Source organism: Pristis pectinata, chromosome 3 (assembly GCF_009764475.1).
Source record: "Pristis pectinata isolate sPriPec2 chromosome 3, sPriPec2.1.pri, whole genome shotgun sequence".
NCBI classification, from domain to species: Eukaryota; Metazoa; Chordata; class Chondrichthyes; order Rhinopristiformes; family Pristidae; genus Pristis; species Pristis pectinata.
The window spans coordinates 49,593,900-49,615,903 of NC_067407.1; the positions used below are offsets into that span (position 1 = coordinate 49,593,900).

The 22,004-nt window shown below is 37.9% G+C and overlaps 1 protein-coding gene across 1 annotated transcript in view; it reads left to right on the forward strand.

Moving 5' to 3' along the window:
* Window positions 1–22,004, forward strand: part of kif14 (kinesin family member 14) — a 68,655-nt gene that overhangs the window by 14,345 nt on the left and 32,306 nt on the right. Inside the window, 14 exon segments of the mRNA XM_052010766.1 lie at window positions 2,150–2,180; window positions 2,327–2,434; window positions 3,399–3,515; window positions 4,572–4,584; window positions 6,825–6,942; window positions 8,406–8,578; window positions 9,664–9,811; window positions 10,492–10,555; window positions 11,208–11,392; window positions 13,270–13,372; window positions 14,103–14,263; window positions 18,489–18,636; window positions 19,956–20,102; window positions 21,316–21,457. Of these exon segments, the coding sequence (XP_051866726.1) occupies window positions 2,150–2,180; window positions 2,327–2,434; window positions 3,399–3,515; window positions 4,572–4,584; window positions 6,825–6,942; window positions 8,406–8,578; window positions 9,664–9,811; window positions 10,492–10,555; window positions 11,208–11,392; window positions 13,270–13,372; window positions 14,103–14,263; window positions 18,489–18,636; window positions 19,956–20,102; window positions 21,316–21,457 (1,658 nt within the window).

The following is a 22,004-nucleotide window of genomic DNA, read 5'->3' on the forward strand; positions in this document are numbered from 1 at the left end:
TTGTGCATTTGTAATTTATTTATTTTTCATTTTTTTGTTAAGTGTTTAATTGTGAATGCACATTCACAAACATTGAATTTAAATAGGAGGTTTGCCACGCAGAGGTCATGCCTTACTGCTGTCAATATTGTTTTTTGTTAGTGCAGTGGCCCATATGTAGAGAGAGGTTCTGTAGTGTAGTGGTTAGCGTAACACTATTACAGCGCCAGCGACCCGGGTTCAATTCCGGTCGCTGTCTGTAAGGAGTTTGTACGTTCTCCCTGTGTGTCTGCATGGGTTTCCTCTGGGTGCTCTGGTTTCTTCACACATTCCAAAAGTCGTACAGGGTAGGAAGTTGTGGGCATGCTATGTTGGCGCCAGAAGCATGGCGACACTTGCGGGCTGCCCTCAGTAACGTAAAAAGATGCATTTCACTGTGTGTTTTGATGTACATGTGACTAATAAATAAATATCTATAGCTGTGTCGGGCTGATGTGTCTGGATTTGGGCTCCGATGGAAGACTGTGCCCTGGGCCACGGGATCCCCGGCATAGGCAGTTAGCAAAATCTGGGTAGTGCAAGATCTGGCTCAAGTTCCCCAGTTAAAAGATGTTTCTTTTCCCACCATATGCTCACAAACTTTGAATTGAATATTGTTGTGACCAAGAATGCTTTTCACATTTTGGACAAATATTTGCTTATTTGTTGGTACACTAATTCTCTTCAAAGAATGTGGAATATGATGACAGAAAGGGCTAGATCTTCCAGCTCTCTAATGAAGTGGTTCATCTGTAGAGTTAAAGAATCATTACAGCACAAAGACGGAAGCCATTGAGCTTATGCGCAACTGTGCATGAGCAATCGAGTTGGTTCTGCTCCCCAGTTCTTTTCCTCTTTCTTTACGCCCTGCATTTTTCTCCTCTCTTTTCTATAGATCAGATTCTGTTTTTTGTTTTGAAAGCTCCAGTTGAGACTGCTTCCAGCTTTTTCAGTGGATCCCAGATTATGCAAGTTTGCTCCTCAGAAAGTTTTTAACCTCGTGTCAGCCCTGTTTCTCAGACAGGCTAAAGTATTTATCACCACATTCAGTCAGAAGGGCCCAATGGATGATCCATCCTGGTTTTGTCCTGAGTTCTCCACCACCACAGAAGCAAGTCTTTCTGCTAATTTGCTTCACACCAGAAGACATCCAGAAGTAGCAGCTAAGAATATAAAACTAGAAGCAGGGATAGGCCATTTGGCCCCTTGTGCCAGCTCTGCCATTCAGGGCTAATGTTTTACCTCCATGCCACTTTGCTGCACCAATCCTTCATCATCACTAGATGTAAATTCTGAAGTTCTCTACCCAAAAGGACCGTGGGAGTATATTCACTGGAAGGCTGCAATGTTTGAAGAAAGTGGCTCCCACCAATTTCTCAAGGGATGGGACATAAGTGCCAAAAAGGTCTTCTGATTCTCAATAAAATAGTTTCAGTTGATTCATGTCATAATTTTGAATACTTCTGTCATAACATTTCTCAAAGATAATAATCCCAGCTTCTCCATTTACCTATGAAACTGATGATGCTCAGTGCTCAGAAACATTTTATTGAATCATATTCCCATTCTGCTCAGCCAGATACATTAGGGACATCTAAGAGACTCTTGGACAGACACATGAATGATAGAAAAATGGAGGGCAATGTGGGAGGGAAGGGTTAGATAGATCTTAGAACAGGATAAAATGTCGCCCCAAAATCGTGGGCTGAAGGGCCTGTACTGTGCCGTAATGTTCTATGTTTGTCTTCACATCCTTCCTATAATGTGATGGCTAGAATTGGATAAACACTGTAATTGCACTGGAGCCTGTGTTTTAGAGAGAATTAAATTGAGTAAATATTTAATGTGTTCTCTAAATCTGAAACACGAACAACTTGAGCAGCTCAGGAATTTTTTTGCTTATGAAGAACCAAACTCTGTCATTTAGTCTGCAAAATCATTATGTTTATTCATGATAACATATGAACAGGGATACTTATTTTCCTTCACTTATTTAAATTTGTCAACTAATGCTGGTTTTCCCATTTGCTTGCACAAGAAATTCCAAAATTCTGATTTAATTTCTTGCAGTACACATGTTCTACCTCAATCTCAACACTTAACATTCAGTGATTTTTGTTTTATTTTCTAGGAATGTTGTCACCTCTTATGCAGATGTTCATGTGAGTACTTGTATCTGTTATTCCAGGTCTAAAGAAAATGGTCCTTATCTGTAGTGCATAAAAGGTTGTGGTTTCATAATTTGTTATGGCTTATAACAGCCAGTTATTGAAGGTGCCTTATTTTTTAAAAAATCTTTCCCTGTTAGGGATGGCTAGAATTGGGGAACAAACAAAGGGCTACTGCAGCCACAGGCATGAATGAAAAGAGTTCCAGGTCTCACTCGGTCTTCACACTCGTCATGACACAGACCAAGGTACAGTGTCAGTTCACTTAAGTTTATCCAACGTAACTGTGATTTTAAGCATTTATTTTTTCTGATTAAAATAAAGTTGTATTTACTTTAGATGTTCATAATTGGGGGTAACCATTTTTAGTCCACTTAATGAGTTTCTGGGCCTGGGCAATGTTTGGTGGGATTGATAACAATTGTATCCTATTCATCAAGAAGAATGCCTAATGCTGTAGCGGATGGACCATTGAATTCTCTGAAAATAAACAAGACACTAAATAACAGTCCTGGAATTATAACAGATCTTGCCTGTTAATTGCCACTTTGTTCATTATATAATCTGAATATCTTTTCCCCAGGAACGTTATTTCACATGTCAATATTTGTGTAGTTTGCTATTGAAACATGGTTTCCATTTTTAAAAAAGTTTTCAAACATTAATGTTTGTTCAAATTTGGAAGAACTGTTTTCAGTACAGATTTAAATGCTATCCAGAGGTGTACGGAGGGACACAAATGATCGAAATTGTTATGAAGCCTTTTTAGTAATAAATCATAACTTGGGGGGCAAATTTTACATTTTTTTTTAAGTTGTCCAGAACATAAGTGATTTATTCTTTGGCTTTCATGGAATGCAGCATTGGAATATGATTCTTTTGATTTATTTACATATGCCCTTTACATTATTGCTTCTCAAGCACTCAAGTATTTAAGTGTACCTATTTTTAGATGCTGCAAACCTTTGTATATTTTCTCTTGATTAATTAACATTGACAAAATTTAATAAAATTTATTTTGTCTATGGCTGATAACAGGCATTCTTCAGATGTGCAAGTCCAACTCGGGCAGCTGCATCAAAATGAGTAATAAAAGGCTGATATGTGTTGTGTAAATATGATTGACAAGTTAACATAATTTCAAAGGGGGTGTTACTAGTGAAAAACTGTTCAACCTGTTTATGTACTTAATAAGTTTTTGTCTTCTTGCAGACTGAATTTGTAGATGAGCAGGAGCATGAGCATTGTGTAACAAGTAGAGTAAACTTAGTGGATCTTGCAGGAAGTGAACGGTGTTTTACATCTCAGACTTGTGGTGATAGGCTCAAGGTAAACATTTTCCAGTTCTGTTTTCTGTAAACGTAGTAAGGTTGTTGCTTGTCTGAATAGGTCACTGATAGCACCATTTTTAAAAATAATTCTGCTCCTATTGTTCTTTCTTTTTGGGGGTAATATTTGTAAGAACAAAGGTTTATCTAGAATGACGTTACTGGCACTGTTGATTTAGTGAACCTCTCCCAAGAGCTGTTAATCACATGACTACTTTCCCAAATACCATTCTGTCCAATATCCTTTTCATATCTTTGTTTCAAGACCTGCTTAAGTAACCTTCAATATCATCCTGTCCTTTGCTTTAGTCACTAACTTTGTCAGGAATGTCAGCCCTGGGTTTTATGATGGACATCTTGCCTCTGGATAGAACATAGAACAATACAGCACTGGACAGGTCATTCGGCCCGCGATGTTGTGCCGATCTTGATGCCGATATACAACGAGTGTCCTCCTGTTTATCATCCATATCCCTTCACTCCTTTCGTACTCGTGTCTATCTAAAAGCCTCTTAAACTCCACCAAACTGCCTGATTCCACTACTACCCCTGGTAGCCCATTCCAGGCACCTACCACTTTCTGTGGGGAGGGGGGGTGGAAACTTGCCCCTCACATCGCCTTTAAACCACCCCCTCCCCCAGTAAATCTGAAGTTGCTGTTGCTGGTCCCTTTCAAGAGTCTAGAACACAAACATTTAGGCTGGCATTCTGAAGCAGTGCTGAGAGAATGTTACATTAATGGAGGGGGTATGTTTTATTGGGATATTAAACCATGACCCTGTCTATCCACTCAGGACATGAATAATTGCATGGCATGGTTTAGATGAGTTGCATGTTGTTGTTGTTGTTAACCATTATTTCTCAAATCTTCACTGTCACACTTTTCTTGCCAATATTCTATTGTGGAAACTGATTGGTAGACAAGTCATACACATATTTCTTGCAATAGAACAATGGCCACACTTTATTAAAAAGAATCCAGGGAGCATCTTTGGACAAACTGAAGTCTTGAAAGGTGCAAATAAATGCATGTTTTTTTTTCTCTTGTATTCTGCAGCCTTTTACCGAAAGTAACACGTTCTTCTGCTATTTGTCCTAAGTCTCTTTCATTTAACGTTATTTGTTCATCACAATGCAGTTTTTGAACACTGCACAATTGCCTGCTGAAGATCACTCATGCTATTCAATACTCTTTGAATGCAACTTTGTGATTTGGGACTGAAATCTGTGGGTATGAAAAACAAGGCAAAATATCTATTTTGTTTGATTATTGTCTGTTTGCAACATTTGCTAGTTTCTATTCTACCTGGAATTTTTCCTTTGATCACATTTTCCCAAACTATCTGCCTCCTCCTAACCAAGAATCACCACCTGGCCTCATGTTGTCCTGACTGGGATTTGTATTGGTTATCCTTCAGTGTCACAGGTTGAACCCTGAGAATGTTTTGCCTGACACCTTTCTGAAAGCACTTGTGTTACACGGATTGCCATGATTTGTAAAGGTAATCTACCATCACCTTCCTGAAAGCAATGAAGGGGGGTAAAAATGCCTATATTATTGAGAACTTGCTGACTTTTTGTCTTTTGCTGGTGGCAATCTTGTTGGGAATCCATGGATTGATTTGGTGCATTCCTTCCCCCAGCCCACCCCCCGCCCCCACCTGCCATCTAATCCCATCAGTATATGAAATTGCTGGTGGGAGCTCAATAGTGATGCTTAAATGGTTTATCATGTTTAAATTTCAATTTTGGATGACTGTTTTACAAGTAAAGCTGAATATTTCTCAGCCCTCAGGTAATTTGTTATTAACCCTCTTGTGTGACAATCTTCACACGCAGATGATGGGAGAAATTGTTTTCTCAAATATCTTTTCTGGCATGGTAAATGTTAATTTTGTGTGTTAATCTAATCTCATGGGATTTAAGTGGTTTGAAAATCCGGGGAGGATGTTGTTCCATGAAAGGATGCTGACATTGGTTCGCTTGTTGTGTCAGTATATTCAGAGGATTCTTTAGAGACAATGTTGGTGGTATCTCTCCACTGCTTTGAGATGCTTACTATGGATATTCCCTACTCAGAAATTTACAGGAAGGCAGAGATAATGAGCAGTGTCAGGTTTGAAGTCTCACTCTTCAAACACTTTTTCTCAAAAAACAAAAGGCTGTGTTGATGAACTGAGTATGAAGCTTTCGTTGTGGGGTGTCTCCTGACAAAAAGAAATAGTCCACATTGTGCTGATACACATTGTGAATTTTTATGGTCAGAGGATGGTGTTGTAGGGTGGGGCAGGGTGGACCTTTGTTTGCACACGTTAAGTGAAGGCCAGTTTTTTGTATACTCTAGCAAATGAGTCAGTGATTTGGAGTTTTGCATCTGAATATGTGGATATGCAAGCATTATCTTTGTTCTGCAGCTCTGACAGAAGTGGGGGTGACCTTAGTTCTGGACTTGAAGGGATATAAATTGAACACTTCCTCATGCCATTTAGATTAGCTCTGCTCCAGGGTTAAGCTCATTGATGGCAGTATTGTGATTAAAAAGATTGAGAAAAGTATTGGGTGATAATGCAGCCTTGCTTGACACTATTGAACACTGGGATTATGCCTGTTGTTTAAGACCACAGTTTCTTGATGGCATACAAGATGGAGATGAAATTTTGTAGGGTGACAACCTTTCAGTGCTGATTTTTTTTTCTTGTGACAATCCTTCTGTTGCCTTGTTTGTTTGGGTCCATGCTGATGGAGATAACTGAGCAGATATACCATGGTCTTTCCAACAGCCATCTGTACTGTCATGGCACAGGTGATGCAAGTATCCTATGGTCTCTCACCTGGATCGGCAGTATTGCCACAAAGTATTGAATTTGTCTCTCTTGTGAAATAGGGTATTCATTTTGACAACCTTCTTGAAGCATTTCCTCAGGAGGAGAACTTGGAGCTGCATATTCACCTCAGCTGTCATAGTTCTATTTATTTAGATGCACTAGATCTGATCCATTTATTATGAAAGTATATGTTTATTTCTCCCAGCCTGCCAGAGGAAGTGGTTGAGGTGGGTAAATAACAAGTTTTACAAGACAGTTGGACAGGTACATGAATAGCAAAGGGCCAAATGCAGGCAAATGGGACTTGCTTGGATGGGCATTTGGTTGGCTTGGACCAGTTGGGGCGAAGGGCTTGTTTCCGTGCTATATGACTCTCTGCCAGTTGGAACATTACAATTTTATGATGTTTTGCATGTGATACCTAGACCACTAGAGGGCTGCCCTTTAACTTAAACAAAAACAGCAATCTTGTTTTCTTTTTACAGGAGGGTGTAAGCTAAATAAATCTCTCTTCACCCTGGGAAAGGTTATTTCTGCACTTTCGGAACATTTTCAGGCCAAGAAGAAAGTTTTTATCCCTTATCGGGAATCTGTGCTAACATGGTGAGTTTAATTCATGGTATATTGGATATCATCTATATGGACTTCAGTAAGGCATTTGACAAGGTCCCACGTAATCGGTTAATCAAGAAAGTTCAAATGCATGGGGTCAGTGGAGAATTTGCTGTGTGGATCCAGAACTGGTGTGCCCGTAGAAGACAGAGGGTGGTGGTTGGAGAGACTTATCCGGGCTGGAGGCCTGTGAGTAGTGGTGTTCCGCAGGAATCTGTACGGGACCTCTGCTGTTTGTGATGTAAATAAATGACCTGGATGGGTATGTTGATGGATGGGTTGGTAAGTTTGGCAGATGATACCAAGATTGGAGTTGTGAATTGTGTAGAAGACTGGCGACGGATACAGTGCGATGTAGATCAGTTGGAGATGTGGGCAGAGAAATGGTAGGTGCAGTTTAACCTGGATAAACGTGAGGTATTGCACCTTGGTAGGACTAATGTCAAGAGACAGTACACTCTAAAAGGGCAAGAACCTTAACAGTGTTGAAGAGCAGAGAGACCTTGGGGTGCAAGTCCATGACTCATTGAAAGTGGCTACACAGGTAGATAGGGTGGTTAAGAATGGTTATGGAATGCTTGCATTTATTAATCGAGGTATTGAGTATAGGAGTCAAGAAGTTATGATGCATCTCTATAGATCTCTGGCTAGACTGCATTTAGAGTATTGCGTGCAATTCTGGTCACCTCACTATCTGAAGAATGTCGAGGCTTTAGAGAGGGTGCAGAGGAGGTTTCCTAGGATGCTGCCTGGATTAGAGGGCATGTGCTATCAGGAGAGGCTAGACAAGCTTGGGCTCTTCTCTGGAGCGGTGGAGGCTGAGGGGTGATCTGTTGGAAGTGCATAAAATTATGAGGGGTATAGATAGGGTGGACAAGCAATATCTTTGCCCATTATTGAGTGATCCAATACCAGAGGGTATGCATTTAAGGTGAGAGGGGGTAGGTTCAGAAGACATGTGAGGGGTAAGTTTTTTACTCAGTGGTGGATGCCTGGAATGCATTGCCTGATAGGGTGGTGGAGGCAAATTCACTGGGGGCTTTTAAGAGGGGCTTGGATGGATGCATGAATGAGAGGAAAATAGAGGGATATGAGCATTCTGTAGGTAAGAGGGATTAGCTATGTCGGCACAACATTGTGCTGAACTGTTCTATGTTCTATGTATATTGCTGACAACAAATATTGAAGACATCTTTATGGTCCCATGACATTTAGTTTTTTGGTTTTATTTATACGATTTTAAACTTCGAAAACTGATCTAAAAAAATTGAAATATGTGCTTAAGATGGGTAAAAGGAAGACGCATTATAATCTAGCAAACTAATTATTGAAGATTGTGCATGGCAATATTTTACCATATTTTGTAGCTAGTATTTTCTGCATGTGTTTTCTCATTACAGCTGCTTAATCACATTTAGGACACTGATTTTCTTTATGATATTAATATGCTGCAGGTTACTGAAGGACAGTCTTGGTGGCAATTCAAAAACAGCTATGATAGCTACTATCAGCCCTTCTGCCTCGAATGTGGAGGAGACTCTAAGTACACTTAGATATGCCAAACAAGCTCGTCAAATTATCAATATTGCAAAAGTGAATGAGGACTCGAGTGCAAAATTAATTAGAGGTTAGCTGACATTTCTCATTCAAATGAACTTGTATAGTATATGCTTTGCTTTCCAATCTATTAATGTTTAATTTTTAAAATTGATACAAGCTAGTTATTAAAAATACAGTACAAAATCTTAAAGTAAACAGTAATTTTAGCAACAGGCGGCTGGAGGAACTCTGGGTCGAGCAGTGTCTGTAGCAAGAAAGGAATTGTCCACGTTTCTGGTCGAAAACTTGCATCAGGATGTTGATGTTTCAGGTCAAAACCCTATATCAGGACCAGTAATTTTAAAATTATGGGACATTAATTTTAGCCCTTTCTCAATTCTAAAACTGTAGAAGGAGGGTGAATGCACTGTAATTCCATTTTTATTGCATTTTTGTACATTAAATTTTAAATCATTGGTCATTAGAAGTTAACTCTATAAATCCTCTTCCTTGGTTATGTTAGAGTTTAAAATGCACTACTTTTTCTCATTTTTGCAGCAATAATGCTTGTATACTTGGGAGCTTTGTATTTATGATTGTAGTAGCTGTGTATTATGCATGATGCCACTTGCTAATCAAAATAATAGGTGGGGAAAAAAATGGAAAATGGCACGAAGGTTGTTTAGGCCAGAATGCTGTTCTGTGGAACTTAACTTTTATATGTTTGTTTAACCTACAATATGGAAAACGGAAGGGACTTTAACTTCAATCCAAAGTGAAATGTTTATCATGTTTTGATCGTGAAAATTGTTTTACTTTCCAATGATTGAAATTGGTTTTGAATCAAAATGTTATGAAATAGATTTCACCACTTTTTAACCAGTACACGTTCACAAGCTGGTAATTTGGTGAGAGCTTTACTTAATATGATAGGGAATATTCAACTCCTCAACTGTCCAGCAAGTGGAGCTGTGCTTTTGTTTTTGTTTGCATCAGTTTGTTGTTGGATATGCCACTGTTTGCTTCACAAATGTTTAAGTGAAATTTATTATTATATTTATTCCAGCCTAAACATTAAAACTATTGTATTTCTTTGTGGTAATTTGACATATTAGCATCATAATTTGATAAATCAAATTCCAACTTGTTTCTTTTGATTTCTTGCTGAATCAGATCTGAAATTAGAGATTGAAAAGTTGAAAGCTGCTCAGATGAGTAGCCAAGGAATTCAGTCTGAGAGATATAAGTCATCCCAACGAGAAATAGAGGCCTTAAAATTGAAGCTTCGTCAACAGGAGAGAGAAATGGTAGAAGCACATCGGTAAGTTGATGAATCCAAAGCACAAGAGATATTAAAATATTAAGGATGGAACAATGAGAGAGAATTTGAGTTTGTCTTGTCAAAGGACCACTTACAATCAGTCACTATTGGTGCATGTGTACATTTCAAACAAAAGATCTTGTTACCCATCACACATATTTTTCCCCATAATTTTAATAAGTGTATCCCTTCATTGTTGCTTGCTTCATATCGATTATATTGCAGACTGCATTGCATTGCCTGCTCTCTTGCTATCTCTGGTTTGCAAACTGTAACTGATCCAGCTCTTCTAATTTTATTTCAATATATATTTGAGTTGTTCTGTTCTTCCCAGCATTGTTACAACTCTGTTCCACTTTTGTGTTAAAATAGAAAATGGGCATCTATTTTAGTTCTGACATTTTAGCCACTTCTTCAGAGCACTTTGTTTAAAACCCGACTTTTAGTTTTACCTTATCTCAATTTTTTGCCCTTTTTCAGTTGTTTAGCCATTGATTTATTCATTTATGCTCTCTGCTGCATAACTGTATCTGGGGTCAGATGAACTGAATGCTTTTCTTTGCATAATCAGGGGGTAAGAGTGACAGAAGCCATGTAGCCATGGAACATTATTAACATTTCTGTGACTGATGTAACACAGCTTTATTGTAAGTTGATGATATTTGTTGTGCCATTTGTAGGAAATGGAGGGAAAAGTTGGACCAAGCAGAGAAGAGAAAACTGGAAGAAGCAAGAGAACTGCAGGTTAGTGTTTTTTTTCATTCTTTCACTTCTATGTTGATGTTATGGGATAATAATTAAATATCTTTGTGCTAAAAGAATATAATCAGTTTTGTTCTAGGCTGACAAAACCAGAAGCCACAGTACAAGGTGATTTTCTTTTTTCCCCAACAAAACTACAAATAAATCTACTTAGATTGTCTCTGTGCCCAAAACTTTGACTTTTGCTGAAGTACTCAAAGTCAGTGACTCTCAGTGCAATTTAGCAATATTACCGAAGAGCTACCAGTTAGGGATTTTGGGGTTTTGGTTTGTCAAGTTGCTGGAGAATATTAGCAAAAGTGCCAAATGAAATAACCCCTCAGGTTCCACAGATGTTGCAGGCAAGCTGATCAGTTAGCATCACTGCCTTTTGGTGCTAAAGATTTGTCTGGGCTTTGTCACTGAAACACAAAACCTATGTCCCATAATCTTGGGAGGCAATAGATCTCTTTGTAGTTTTCAAAAACCTTTAAGATATTTTGGCTAGTTACAACTATTGAGTTATTGATAAGGAAGTGCATATTTTTTGATTAGGGAAAAACATATTTCTTTAAAATCTTGCCATAAGTATAATGATTATGTTCGGTCATAGAGAAAGAACATTTTACTTGCTAACAGGAAGCTCTTTCTACAGAAAGCAGGAATCACTTTTAAAGTGGATAACAGTTTGCCGAACCTAGTAAATTTGAATGAAGATCCACAGATTTCTGAGATGCTCTTGTACATGATAAAAGAAGGTTGGACAAGAGTGGGAAAACAACAGCCAAACTCCAAGCATGACATTCAGCTGTCTGGGGCACTCATCGCTGACGATCATTGGTGAGTTGCAAAACTTTTGAACTTGCTGTGCAGCTGAATATACAGAAAATGATGGCCTATTTTTCTGATAAATATTTTATATCAATTTCCTTATGCTTTTGGAATGAAAATTGGTTAAAATTAAAATATGAATTTTGTGGATCACATCCCTGCAGAGCATGTCAAACGACTTGGCATTTGGATTGCAGCACCACATAAAACAGCGTTACCTAGGCAAACATTAGATCGATTGCATGTGACAAGATCTCCCTTTTAATCAGAAAGAGATTGAGCACTGAATTGTTTCATAATAAAATTGTATCATGGTACGATAGCAGGATATAGATCAGATGGAAAATTGGGCAGAGCAATTGCAGAATTTAATCTTGATAAGTGCGATAGAACAATACAGCAGAGGAACAGGCCCTTCGGCCCACAATGTTGTGCCGAACTAATTAAGCTAATGATACCCAATCCCTTCTGTCTGCACATGGTCCATATCCTTCCATTCTCTGCATATTCATGTGCCTTAATAAGATCCTCTTAAATGCCTTTATCATATCTGCCTCCACCACCATCCCAGCAGTGCATTCCAGGCACCCACCACTCTGTTTAAAAAAAAACTTGCCCCACACATCTCCTATGAACTTTCCCCCTCTCACCTTAAATGCATGTCCTCCAGTATAAGACATTGTGACTCTAGGAAAAAGGTACAGTTGTCTACTCTGTCTGTGACTCTCGTAATTTTATAAACTCCTATCAGGTCTCCCCTCAGCCTCCGCAGCATGTACAGTAAACGGTAGAGCGCTAAGGAATGTTGGTAAACAGACTAACCTTGGGATTCAAGTCCATGGTTCCCTGAAAGTGGCAATACAGGGTAGATATGGCGGTGAAGAATGGCATGCTTGTCTTCATAGGTTGGGGCGTAGAATATAAAAGTTGGAATATTACATTACAACTTGACAGAACACTCGTTGGACGACACTTGCAGTATTATGTGTAGTTTTGGAAGGATGTGATGGTGCTGGAGAGATTGTAGAAGAAATTCACCAGGATGTTGGATGGATTGGAGGACTTTAGTTACAGGCAGAGATTGGATAGGCTGGGATTGTTTTCCCTTGAGGGAAGAGAGTGAAAAGTGACCTTAGAAGGTATAAATAAAATTATAAGAGGCATAGGTAGGATGGATAGTCAGGACCTTTTCCCCCATGGCAGGGATATCAAAAACATAAGGGCTTTGGTTTAAGGTGAGAGGAAGGAGTTTTATGAGGCATGTGAGGGGAAACTTCTTACTCAGAAGTGGTCGATGTCTGGAACTACCTGCCAAAAGAGGTGGTGAAGTCCGATACAATTACCATTACATTTAAGAGACATTTAGACAGGCACATACATTGTCAAGGCATAGAATGATACGGACCAAGTAGGATTAGTGTAGATGGGCAAAAAGGTTGGCATGGATGTAGTGGGCTGCAACACCCATTTCTGTGCTGTACAATTTCATCATACAAAAGATAACCATGTAGTCTATCAACTCTGCTAACAGCAGTCTAGTTAGGGAAAAAAAAATCCTACCTTTTTCTACATTTTACTTGCTGTGAGTGAATTTTCAAAACTAGATTTCAAAACATGCATTGTTTAACATCTTGCTAAGTAACTGGTAGATTTCATCTAGGTTTAACCCAAAGGGACAGTGCTTTGTTTTATATTGACACTGAAGTGGCAACCTTGATTTACTTAAATTTTCTTTTAAAAATCCCTGGAAAGCGCATTATGAAAATGAGAATGAAATTAGGCTGATTTAGAACTTAATGTGTTTTTTAATTATCAATTTGTTTTTCAGAAAGTAATTAAATGTATAATCTTTTCATTAAAATTGTCCATGCATTTTTTTCTTACAGTGTTATACATAGCTTAAAAGGTGCAGTTAGCATTGCACCAATAGGAGATGCAAATACCTATGTCAATGGACACCTTATAACAGAGTCAATGGTGCTGCATCATGTAAGTAACTCGAATGGAGTATCATTAACTTAACAACCTTTCTTTGTAAGCTGTATTCTTGATTGAATTGATTCAAAATTGTGCCGTTTCTCTTGAGAGATATCGCAGATTTTTTCACCCATAACTTTCCATGGACTTTTGGGGTAAAAACACAACAAAAGAGCTTCAGAATAGGTTATCTGCTTATCCTTTCAGGAAGGGGAATTAAATGTCATTGGCATGGAGAGAAATACTGAATAGAAAGTAGGATAGACTGAAAGTGGGACAGAAACAGAACTTAGCTGGTCAAACAGGGTCTCGATCCAAAGTTGACGTTTTGGATCGAGACCCTGCATCAGGAGTGAGAAGGAAATTGAAAGATTGATGGTATATAGCAATATGTAGGGGGGTGGAACCAGATGGAGAGGGGATGATGGGCATATGGAACCAGGTGGAGGAAGGGGGTGGGACAGAGGTTGGTAGGTGATAGGCAGAGCTAGGTGGAGGGAGAGGGTGTGTGGGGAACATGGGCAGATGGAACTGCTGGGGACAGGGAATGGAAGGGATAAACAAAGGGAGAAGAAAACTAGATGGACAGGTGAATGTGTGTGGGAGGAGAACACCAGGGTGTTGGTTAGGATTGATCATATAAATTTGGGTGGACTGGTTAAATGTTTGTTTAAATTAGAAAATATGACAGTTGCAGTAAGATGTTTAGTACAATTATAAACATGTATTGTACATTTTAAAGGGAGACAGAGTAATACTTGGTGGAGATCATTACTTCAAATTTAATCATCCATTGGAAGTTCAGAGTGGACAAAGAGCATCTTCTGGGAATGCACTCCTTGGAGATGCTCCAAAAGACTTTGAATTTGCGAGAAATGAACTTCTTCAAGCTCAACGGGCAAGGTAAAACTAAATCCTCACAGCTATTTCTAAATATTTGAACTGCTTAAAAATGGATGCATTCTTTACTGACAATTAACCTTTTTGACTGAAATTTGGAAACAGCAATGGAAATTTTTCTCATCATAAACTACTTGCATTATAATGTCCACTACCCCATTTTTTATGTAGACACAAGAGATTGCAGATACTGTCATCTGGAGTAAAAAAAAACAAACTGCAGGAGGAACTCAGCGGACCAGGCAGCAACTGTGGAGGTAGAGGGATGGTTGACATTTTGGGTCGAGACCCTGCATCAGGACTCATGCAATGTCCTGGTGCAGGGTCTTGACCTGAAACCTTGACCATCCCTCTGCTTCCACAGATGCTGCCCAACCTACTGAATTCATCCAGCAGTTTGGTTTTTTTTACCCCATATTTTACAGTTTTCAAAATTGTGCAATAAGGGAGTTAAGTTTTATAATTACTCAAACATACAAGTAAATATGTTAATTTTTGAATTCTCCTTCCTTGCAATGTTCTGGACTTGTTTAATCAGCCCTGCCACTAGATGAGGTTAATGTTATATTTCCTTTATGTATATGTTGTATATGTATGTGCACATACATACTGGAGAACTGCATTTTTTGTGACTCATAACTGGTGAGAGTTTGGTACCATTCAGTATCCTGTGATTTTACTTGCAATGAAAATTGGATCCAACGGGAGTTCAGAAAATTTATTGTATTTGAAACTATTTTTGTTAGGAAATAGGTGAAGTAAAATTAATTTAAGATAACAACTCAGTTTATTTTTTGCCTTAAATTGGTCTTTGACAAAATACCATAACATGTGATATGAAACAGTCTCCCCTGTTCCCTTTCCAGTTTCCTTTGGCATCCCATCTGGGCTGATTGTGTATTCAACGTTAAGAGTTCCACCAGTTTTGTCAGTGGTTGTAATAAAGGATTAATAATTGTTTTGAAAGATGTGGGTTACAAAACACACTTTATAGTCTGACATATTTAGTAGTGACTAAATGGTGTGTTTGGGGGGAAAAAATGCAGAGTTTTGAAGATTCACACCTGGATTTTCAAAAGGTATTTACGAAAATGCCGTGGAGGAAGCTCATTGACTGTGAATATATAAACTTTATCACGATAGCACTATTGGGAAGTTTGTTTTAAGAAAGTTTTCTGTCATCTTGCCTGTTCTCTCTCTCTCACGCGCTCTCGCAGAAATGTTGAAGGTGAAACAGCAGTTGATAGGAGAATTGAAGAATGTATTTTTAAATGGCAAATGTTTAGTACTGAGAAGAGTATGGTGATGAGGGGGATTTGAAATGCCATTCTTAGATGTGGGAGAAAAATTGATCAAGCTGTGAATATTAAAAACAAATCTTGTTGGTTTTATCTTTAAATGCAAGAGTAGAGGTAATGCTGAATGTATACAAACTGAGAGTTAGAATATTCTCCATTTTTGATGTTTAATTTGAGGAAAATGTAAAGGATATGAAGAGCATGTTGAAGGGGATCCAACAAGATAGTAGCAGCAATGATGAGAAGTAATACAGAAACTGAAGAATGCTGTCAATTCATTGAGCCTGTTCTAGCATTCAATAAGATAATTTCTGATGTGTACTTTTTCTCCATAACATAATTACATGACAGAAAAATCTCCCATATGGAAAATATTATTGGAGCAAGGTTCTATTACCTGATAAGAGTTCTATTTTTCCATTAATTTATGTCTGGAAAAAGTACTTTTTCTTTTTAATAGCCTTTAAAATTGTGCTCCCTTGTTCTGGATTGCCTCACTAGAGGAAATAGTACTTGAAAATACAGAAAACAATTAGTCACCCCTCAGCTTTCTAAATTAAAGGGAATGTAAGGCAAGTTTATACCAGAATCTGCCTTTCCCTTTATAATTTGCTGCTTTCTTCTTTTTTGTTTACTTTTCCTTCTGACTCAGTATCAGAAATAAACTTGGGTCTACAATCCTCGTTTTGTCATACATATTTATGATTTGAACAGGAAAAAAAAGTGACAGCCCTGGAGACATCTCCAGGGAGCACTGAATGTTGTGACAACATATAATATTCTCTTGTGTGTAAATTAGTTGCTAACCAACATCACAAAATTACCTCAAAGGAAGGCCACAGAAACTAGCCTTCCACATTGCAAAAGAGATTGAGATATGACAGATACAAATTTGAAGGATTTGGTTGAGATAAATATGAGAAAAATATCTCTCTTCCTCTTCCAATCCACCTCCCCAATAACCATCCCCAAGATTACCTGCTCAAAGATGTAGCTGTGGTTAGCTGAGATATGCTTTATGCAGATGGTTGATGATTATTAAAATGTGTTATGCTCTACCTGAGAAAGCAAAACCTTTATTTAAAAGGAAACGATAAATATTTAGAAAAACAATAAAAAGGTTGTGAGGAAAGCACAGAGAAACAATGAGTGGTGGTTATATGGAAAGAGCTTCCAATGGAATTGGTATAAGTGGATACAAATACATTTAAAAAGCGTTTGGGCAGATGGTTGGATAGTAAAGGAGTAGAGGGATATGGGGCCGAACAGGATTAGTGTAAATAAGCATTACAGTAGGCATGAACGAGTTGGGCCGAAAGGCCTTTCTGTGCTGTACAACTCTGACTCTATGAGAAATGGAATTTAGTGAATGGATCTTTGAGGAAGTGATGATGCAGTTGTGAACACAACTGTAAATAAACTCTCTGTGCAGCAGAATTCTGCAATTCTCTCAGTTATTAGACATAGCTCTAAAAATGGGTGAATTAGAGTTATACAAAATACAAAAAAATCTCTATCATGTACCAAACCTGCACATCTATTTTGTTTTTAATGAACTTTGGATGAGTGTTAGAATATTTTATAGTAATAGACTATTAGGTATAAATTGGGTAAGTATTCAGGTTGAAAATGTTGTTTGATGAATATATGTACACATAATGTAATAACAAAGCAAGAATAATGCATTGCTTGAGAAATAATGTGAAATGTATTTGAAATTGTATAACTACGAATTTAAGGCATACAGAGGTTTTTATGAAAGGCAAAATGCTGAGTTCTTTTTGAAAATTGATCAAGTTTGCTTCTAAAATACATAGATGAGTATCAGGTTGTATGTGATTAATGAGAAATCCTTATTCCTGGAAAGGCGTAGCTGTGTTATTCACAAGAGGGAGTTAGATGAATGTAAGTTTCTTAACCCACTATGAAAGGAAGAGAAAAAAAAGTCAAGACAAAAATGTGAAATGAAGGTTATCCAAACAGAAAGACAATGGATCAGAGAGAAGATGCATTTATTTAGATGTTATCAAGAAATTGTGCTAATATGGAAGTGTGTTGTGCAACTTGCAGGTATTTTAACTTACAGTTTTATGTATTCATAAACGCAACAATGAGTAACTTGGGTGCTGTAGAATACTGCAATTCACCAAATTACAACCACATAGAAGTTTCAGACCTCCTTTTCACTTCGAAAAATAGATGAGGTGAAGTCATGCAAAATGCATAAGATCTGTTAAAATGCCATGTTGGCATTACTATTAACAAGAGCAGCAAAGAACAGCTAGTTTATCCAGGTCACATTTAATTTATGTCACCACCAGTAACACTGAACCATAAAGACATTTTGAGAATTTGAGACTGACTTAATGGACTGCTGTGAAATATACACGTATGTCGTCAAAACTGCTGTGGTTAAAAACAACACAGTGATAAACCCTAGAGTAATATTTTCCAGATAAAACAATAATTATAAAGCCAAGGATAGGCAAGCTGAAGCCTAGAAAGATATATAGATAAGCATCTGTCAGCCACTTGGACCAAATTGGTAATGTTGTATTGTTGTGAACTGTGTGTCAATATTTAAACCTATTTGTATGCTGCCACAAAATTAATTGAATAAATTTCCTTGCACTATGTTGATTTGCACTGTGAATCATATAAAATCTAACGATGAGTTGATAGCCAATCCAACTTCGAAAAGCACGGTAGTTAAATACCAGAAGGTGTTTGGGGAACCTTGTAACAGGTTTTCTGACCTCACAATATTACACTTTACCACTCATTTTCTTTTGGCATATTGTATAATTTAAGACTATAGAGTTGAGGACTGGAGTGCTATTCTAATTTTATTTTGCAAGTGAAAAGCTGATGTTACTTCAGTATTTTTAATAGCTTTGCAACTCCATATTTTCATGCAATTGTATTTACAGACTTGAAGTCGAAATCGAAGAGGCACGTTTGCAAGCTAAGCAAGAGATGATGCAAGGTATCCAAATTGCAAAACAAATGGCTCAAGAGGAATTATCCAGTCAAAAATCTCTGTATGAAAATAAAATAAGAGAGCTTGAAAAGGAATTGGTAATTCTTTTATTATTCTAATGTGGTTATCATTTGTTCATACAGGAAATCTGGGAGGTTTTTTTTAGAAAAAAACAGAATGTGGGAAACATTCAAGTCAGATGGCATTTGTGGAGAGAGAAAAACACTTAGTATTTTGGGTTGATATATATTAACAGAACAGTTCACGGTTTCTCCATCCACGGATGTTGCCTGATCCTCTGAGCATTCTCAACATTTTCTGTTATTGCTGTTCATGTTGTTTTCTTTCAGGACCTTCACACTGCTGCTGACTTCATCAGGGCCCTATGTAATTTCAGTAAGAAATCTTTACTCGTATCCACTCATCACAAAGGCCAACCCATCATGTACCTTCCAAATTGCTTTGGTATTTGCATGTTAACTTTCAATGATTTATGGACAAAGGGATCCAGCCCCTTTGAACACCAATATATATTCCACCTCTCGCCATTAAAAAATACTGTACATCTCTATTTTGTTTCCCAAAGTGGACGACTTCACATTTTTCCACAATGGAAGAGCATTGACCTGAAATGTTCACACTGTTTCTCCCTCCACAGATGCTACTTGATCTGCTGAGTATTTTTAGCATTTTCTGTTTTTATTTTGGTTCCTGCATTGAAATAATTGGTATAATTGTGAACAGTTGGGGCTCCACACTGATCCCTACAGCAAGCACCCCATCAGCTATTGTCTCCTAAAATGACCTGTTTATTCCTTCTCTCTTCACTGTTCATTAATTAAGCTTTCATTCCCACCAACATGGATTTACGAAAGGGAAGTTACATTTGACAAATCTGTTGGAGCTTCTTTGAAATTGCAACCTGCAGAATAGTGGAGGATCCAGTGTTGTGTATTTGGACCTTTAGGAGCCTTCAACACAGTGTCCGAGAAGAAGTTAATAAACAAATTAAAAGACAAGGGATTGGGAGTAACAATAGCTAATGTCTTAGTGTGAAATGAATACACAGCAGTCATTTCATTGATACAAATAAAGAGGACACTGAAAAATAATTTAAAGCAATTTGGCGTTCAATGGAACTTGGGTATAATTGTACCAATGGACTGCTTGTCTTTTAAAACTAACATGTACTCTGACCTTTACAATATAGTGCAATGAACATTTGGCTTGGGCAAGTCAGATATATCCTGACCTAATAGCACTTAGTGTTCATCCACTAGTCACTGCTCAAGAAGTTCTGTCTGACTTTTTCTAACTGGGAATGAGTGTTGCAGACTTTATTCAGACTTCATTCAGTTTTTATCAGTGTGAAAACTTAATCAATTTGTGCATCAGCTAATCTTACTTAACTGCTCAGGTGAATGAAAGTAGAAAAAAGAAAGAAATAGAGCTGCAAAATGTCAAAAAGCAGCTTCAAAAGGAGATGCAAGCAAACAGACGACTTGAACAAGAACTGGAGATGAACAGGAAACGCCTCGAAATGGAGGCCTCAGCCACAAGACAGGTACAATAAGATTTTAAAATGTTTAAATGATTAATAGACTTACAACCCTACTCCATTTTTGTTTTTTTTGGAAAATGGTAACACTGTCTGCAGTAGAACCCTTTTATTTGTCTTGTGACTGAAACCGTTTCTGATCTTATTTCATTTGACGTGATTTGCTTTTTAATGTTTTTAAATTGTAGTTTGTATTTGGCCATCTGAATAATTTTTCGGTTTTTCAATCAAGATTTACTATAAGCAAGTAAACAGAAGTAGAAAACTACATTAGGGATTTGGATTATAGTTGGGAGTTTGACAGCAAATCAAAACATTGTTTTCTTTGCAATGGAGACCCATGATCTGCATTGATCAAAAGTGATTTGCTTTTGCAGTGGAAAGGAGATTATTTGTAATATGTAGCATAACTTGTAATCCTTAACTGTTAAAAGCAAGGAAATTAAATAATTCAGAATTTTATTTGAGTTGAGCACTGTTTCTGGTTTTAAATTTTTGACACATTCTGACTTCTAGCTGAAGGTATCTTGTATCTTCAGATGGCCTTTAACCATTATGTTCTCAGTATCAGAAGACATCGTAAGTGCTGATAGGTCATTATAGATGCCTTGTTCACGTAGATGTAACCCAGACTAATCTGCTGGTTCTGACTGCAGCATTGCAGTGTTGGTATGGATGGGGAGTGATGGGCAAATCTGTCCCACATTATGCACACTTCTCTTGTATTTTCTCCCCTAACTTTCTTGGTAATTTCCTTCTTTCATTCTTTTTTAAAAAAACTTAAGGTTACATTGACACATATGACACTCAAGTGATTATTAGTCAGATGTGAACGTTGAAGGAGACTACTTGTAGGTGATTCTACCTCACGATCCAGCCCTATACTGCCTTATCCCAATGTCTGCACACATGCACTCATTAATGTAGTGCTATTTTTGGTGCTGTGGCTGTCATTGGAAGCCTTCCAGGATTGGTCAACTCAGCATGAAATAGCAAACTGGCTCAGAATCCACACTAGTCTGTCTTGGGTTACTGGTCGCTCAGAATTTAAATATGCAATTTCCACAGTCTCACTTGGGTTTCTCATCACACAGTCATCATCAGTGTTATTTTAATGCCATTACTGGAGGTAAGTGGTGGGTGTTTTGGAGAGTGAGTACCTGATTTCTTTTGATCTGGTTGCTGGCTTAACCAGTTGTGCTCTAAAATACTCTCTCAGGCTCTGGAAGATCATAATATACGACATGTAAAGTTCCTTGATGCTCTGGAGGCAGAGAAGAGAAAGATGGCACAAGATTTGGAGCGGATGCAGCAAGAACAAAAAAAGAGATGGGAGGCTCAAAATATTACTTCATGTACAAGTATGTTGCATTTTAAATTTTTTTTTAATTTTTAGATTTTATTTACAGCATGGTAACAGGCCCTTCTAGCCCAACGAGTCCCGCTGCCCATTTTAAACCCAATTAACCTACCCGTACGTCTTTGCAATGTGGGAGGAAACCCACGCAGACACGGGAGAACATACGAACTCCTTACAGACAGCGACCGGAATCAAACCCCGATCACTGGTGCTGTAATAGTGTCGCGCTAACCGCTACACTACTGTGCTGCCCACAGTGACTGCTCAAATTATTTATGCCTATCTGTGCCATGATCTCAAATTGTGTGCTATTCAGTGGAGAACTTGAAGTGATGCTTGCATTGCACATTTGATGATATAGAACCAGCTTGCACTCCTGTCTCGTTGCATGCATTAATTTCAAGTGTTTTTTTTTCTCAACAGTGCACCAACTTCATTTTGTATTTCCCTCTGGAGTATTACCTGCAGCAGTCAGTTACAATTATTATTTACTGGTACTTTGGATGTATGTGGGATGTGGTTCTAATTGGTTAGCATTCTTCAGAACC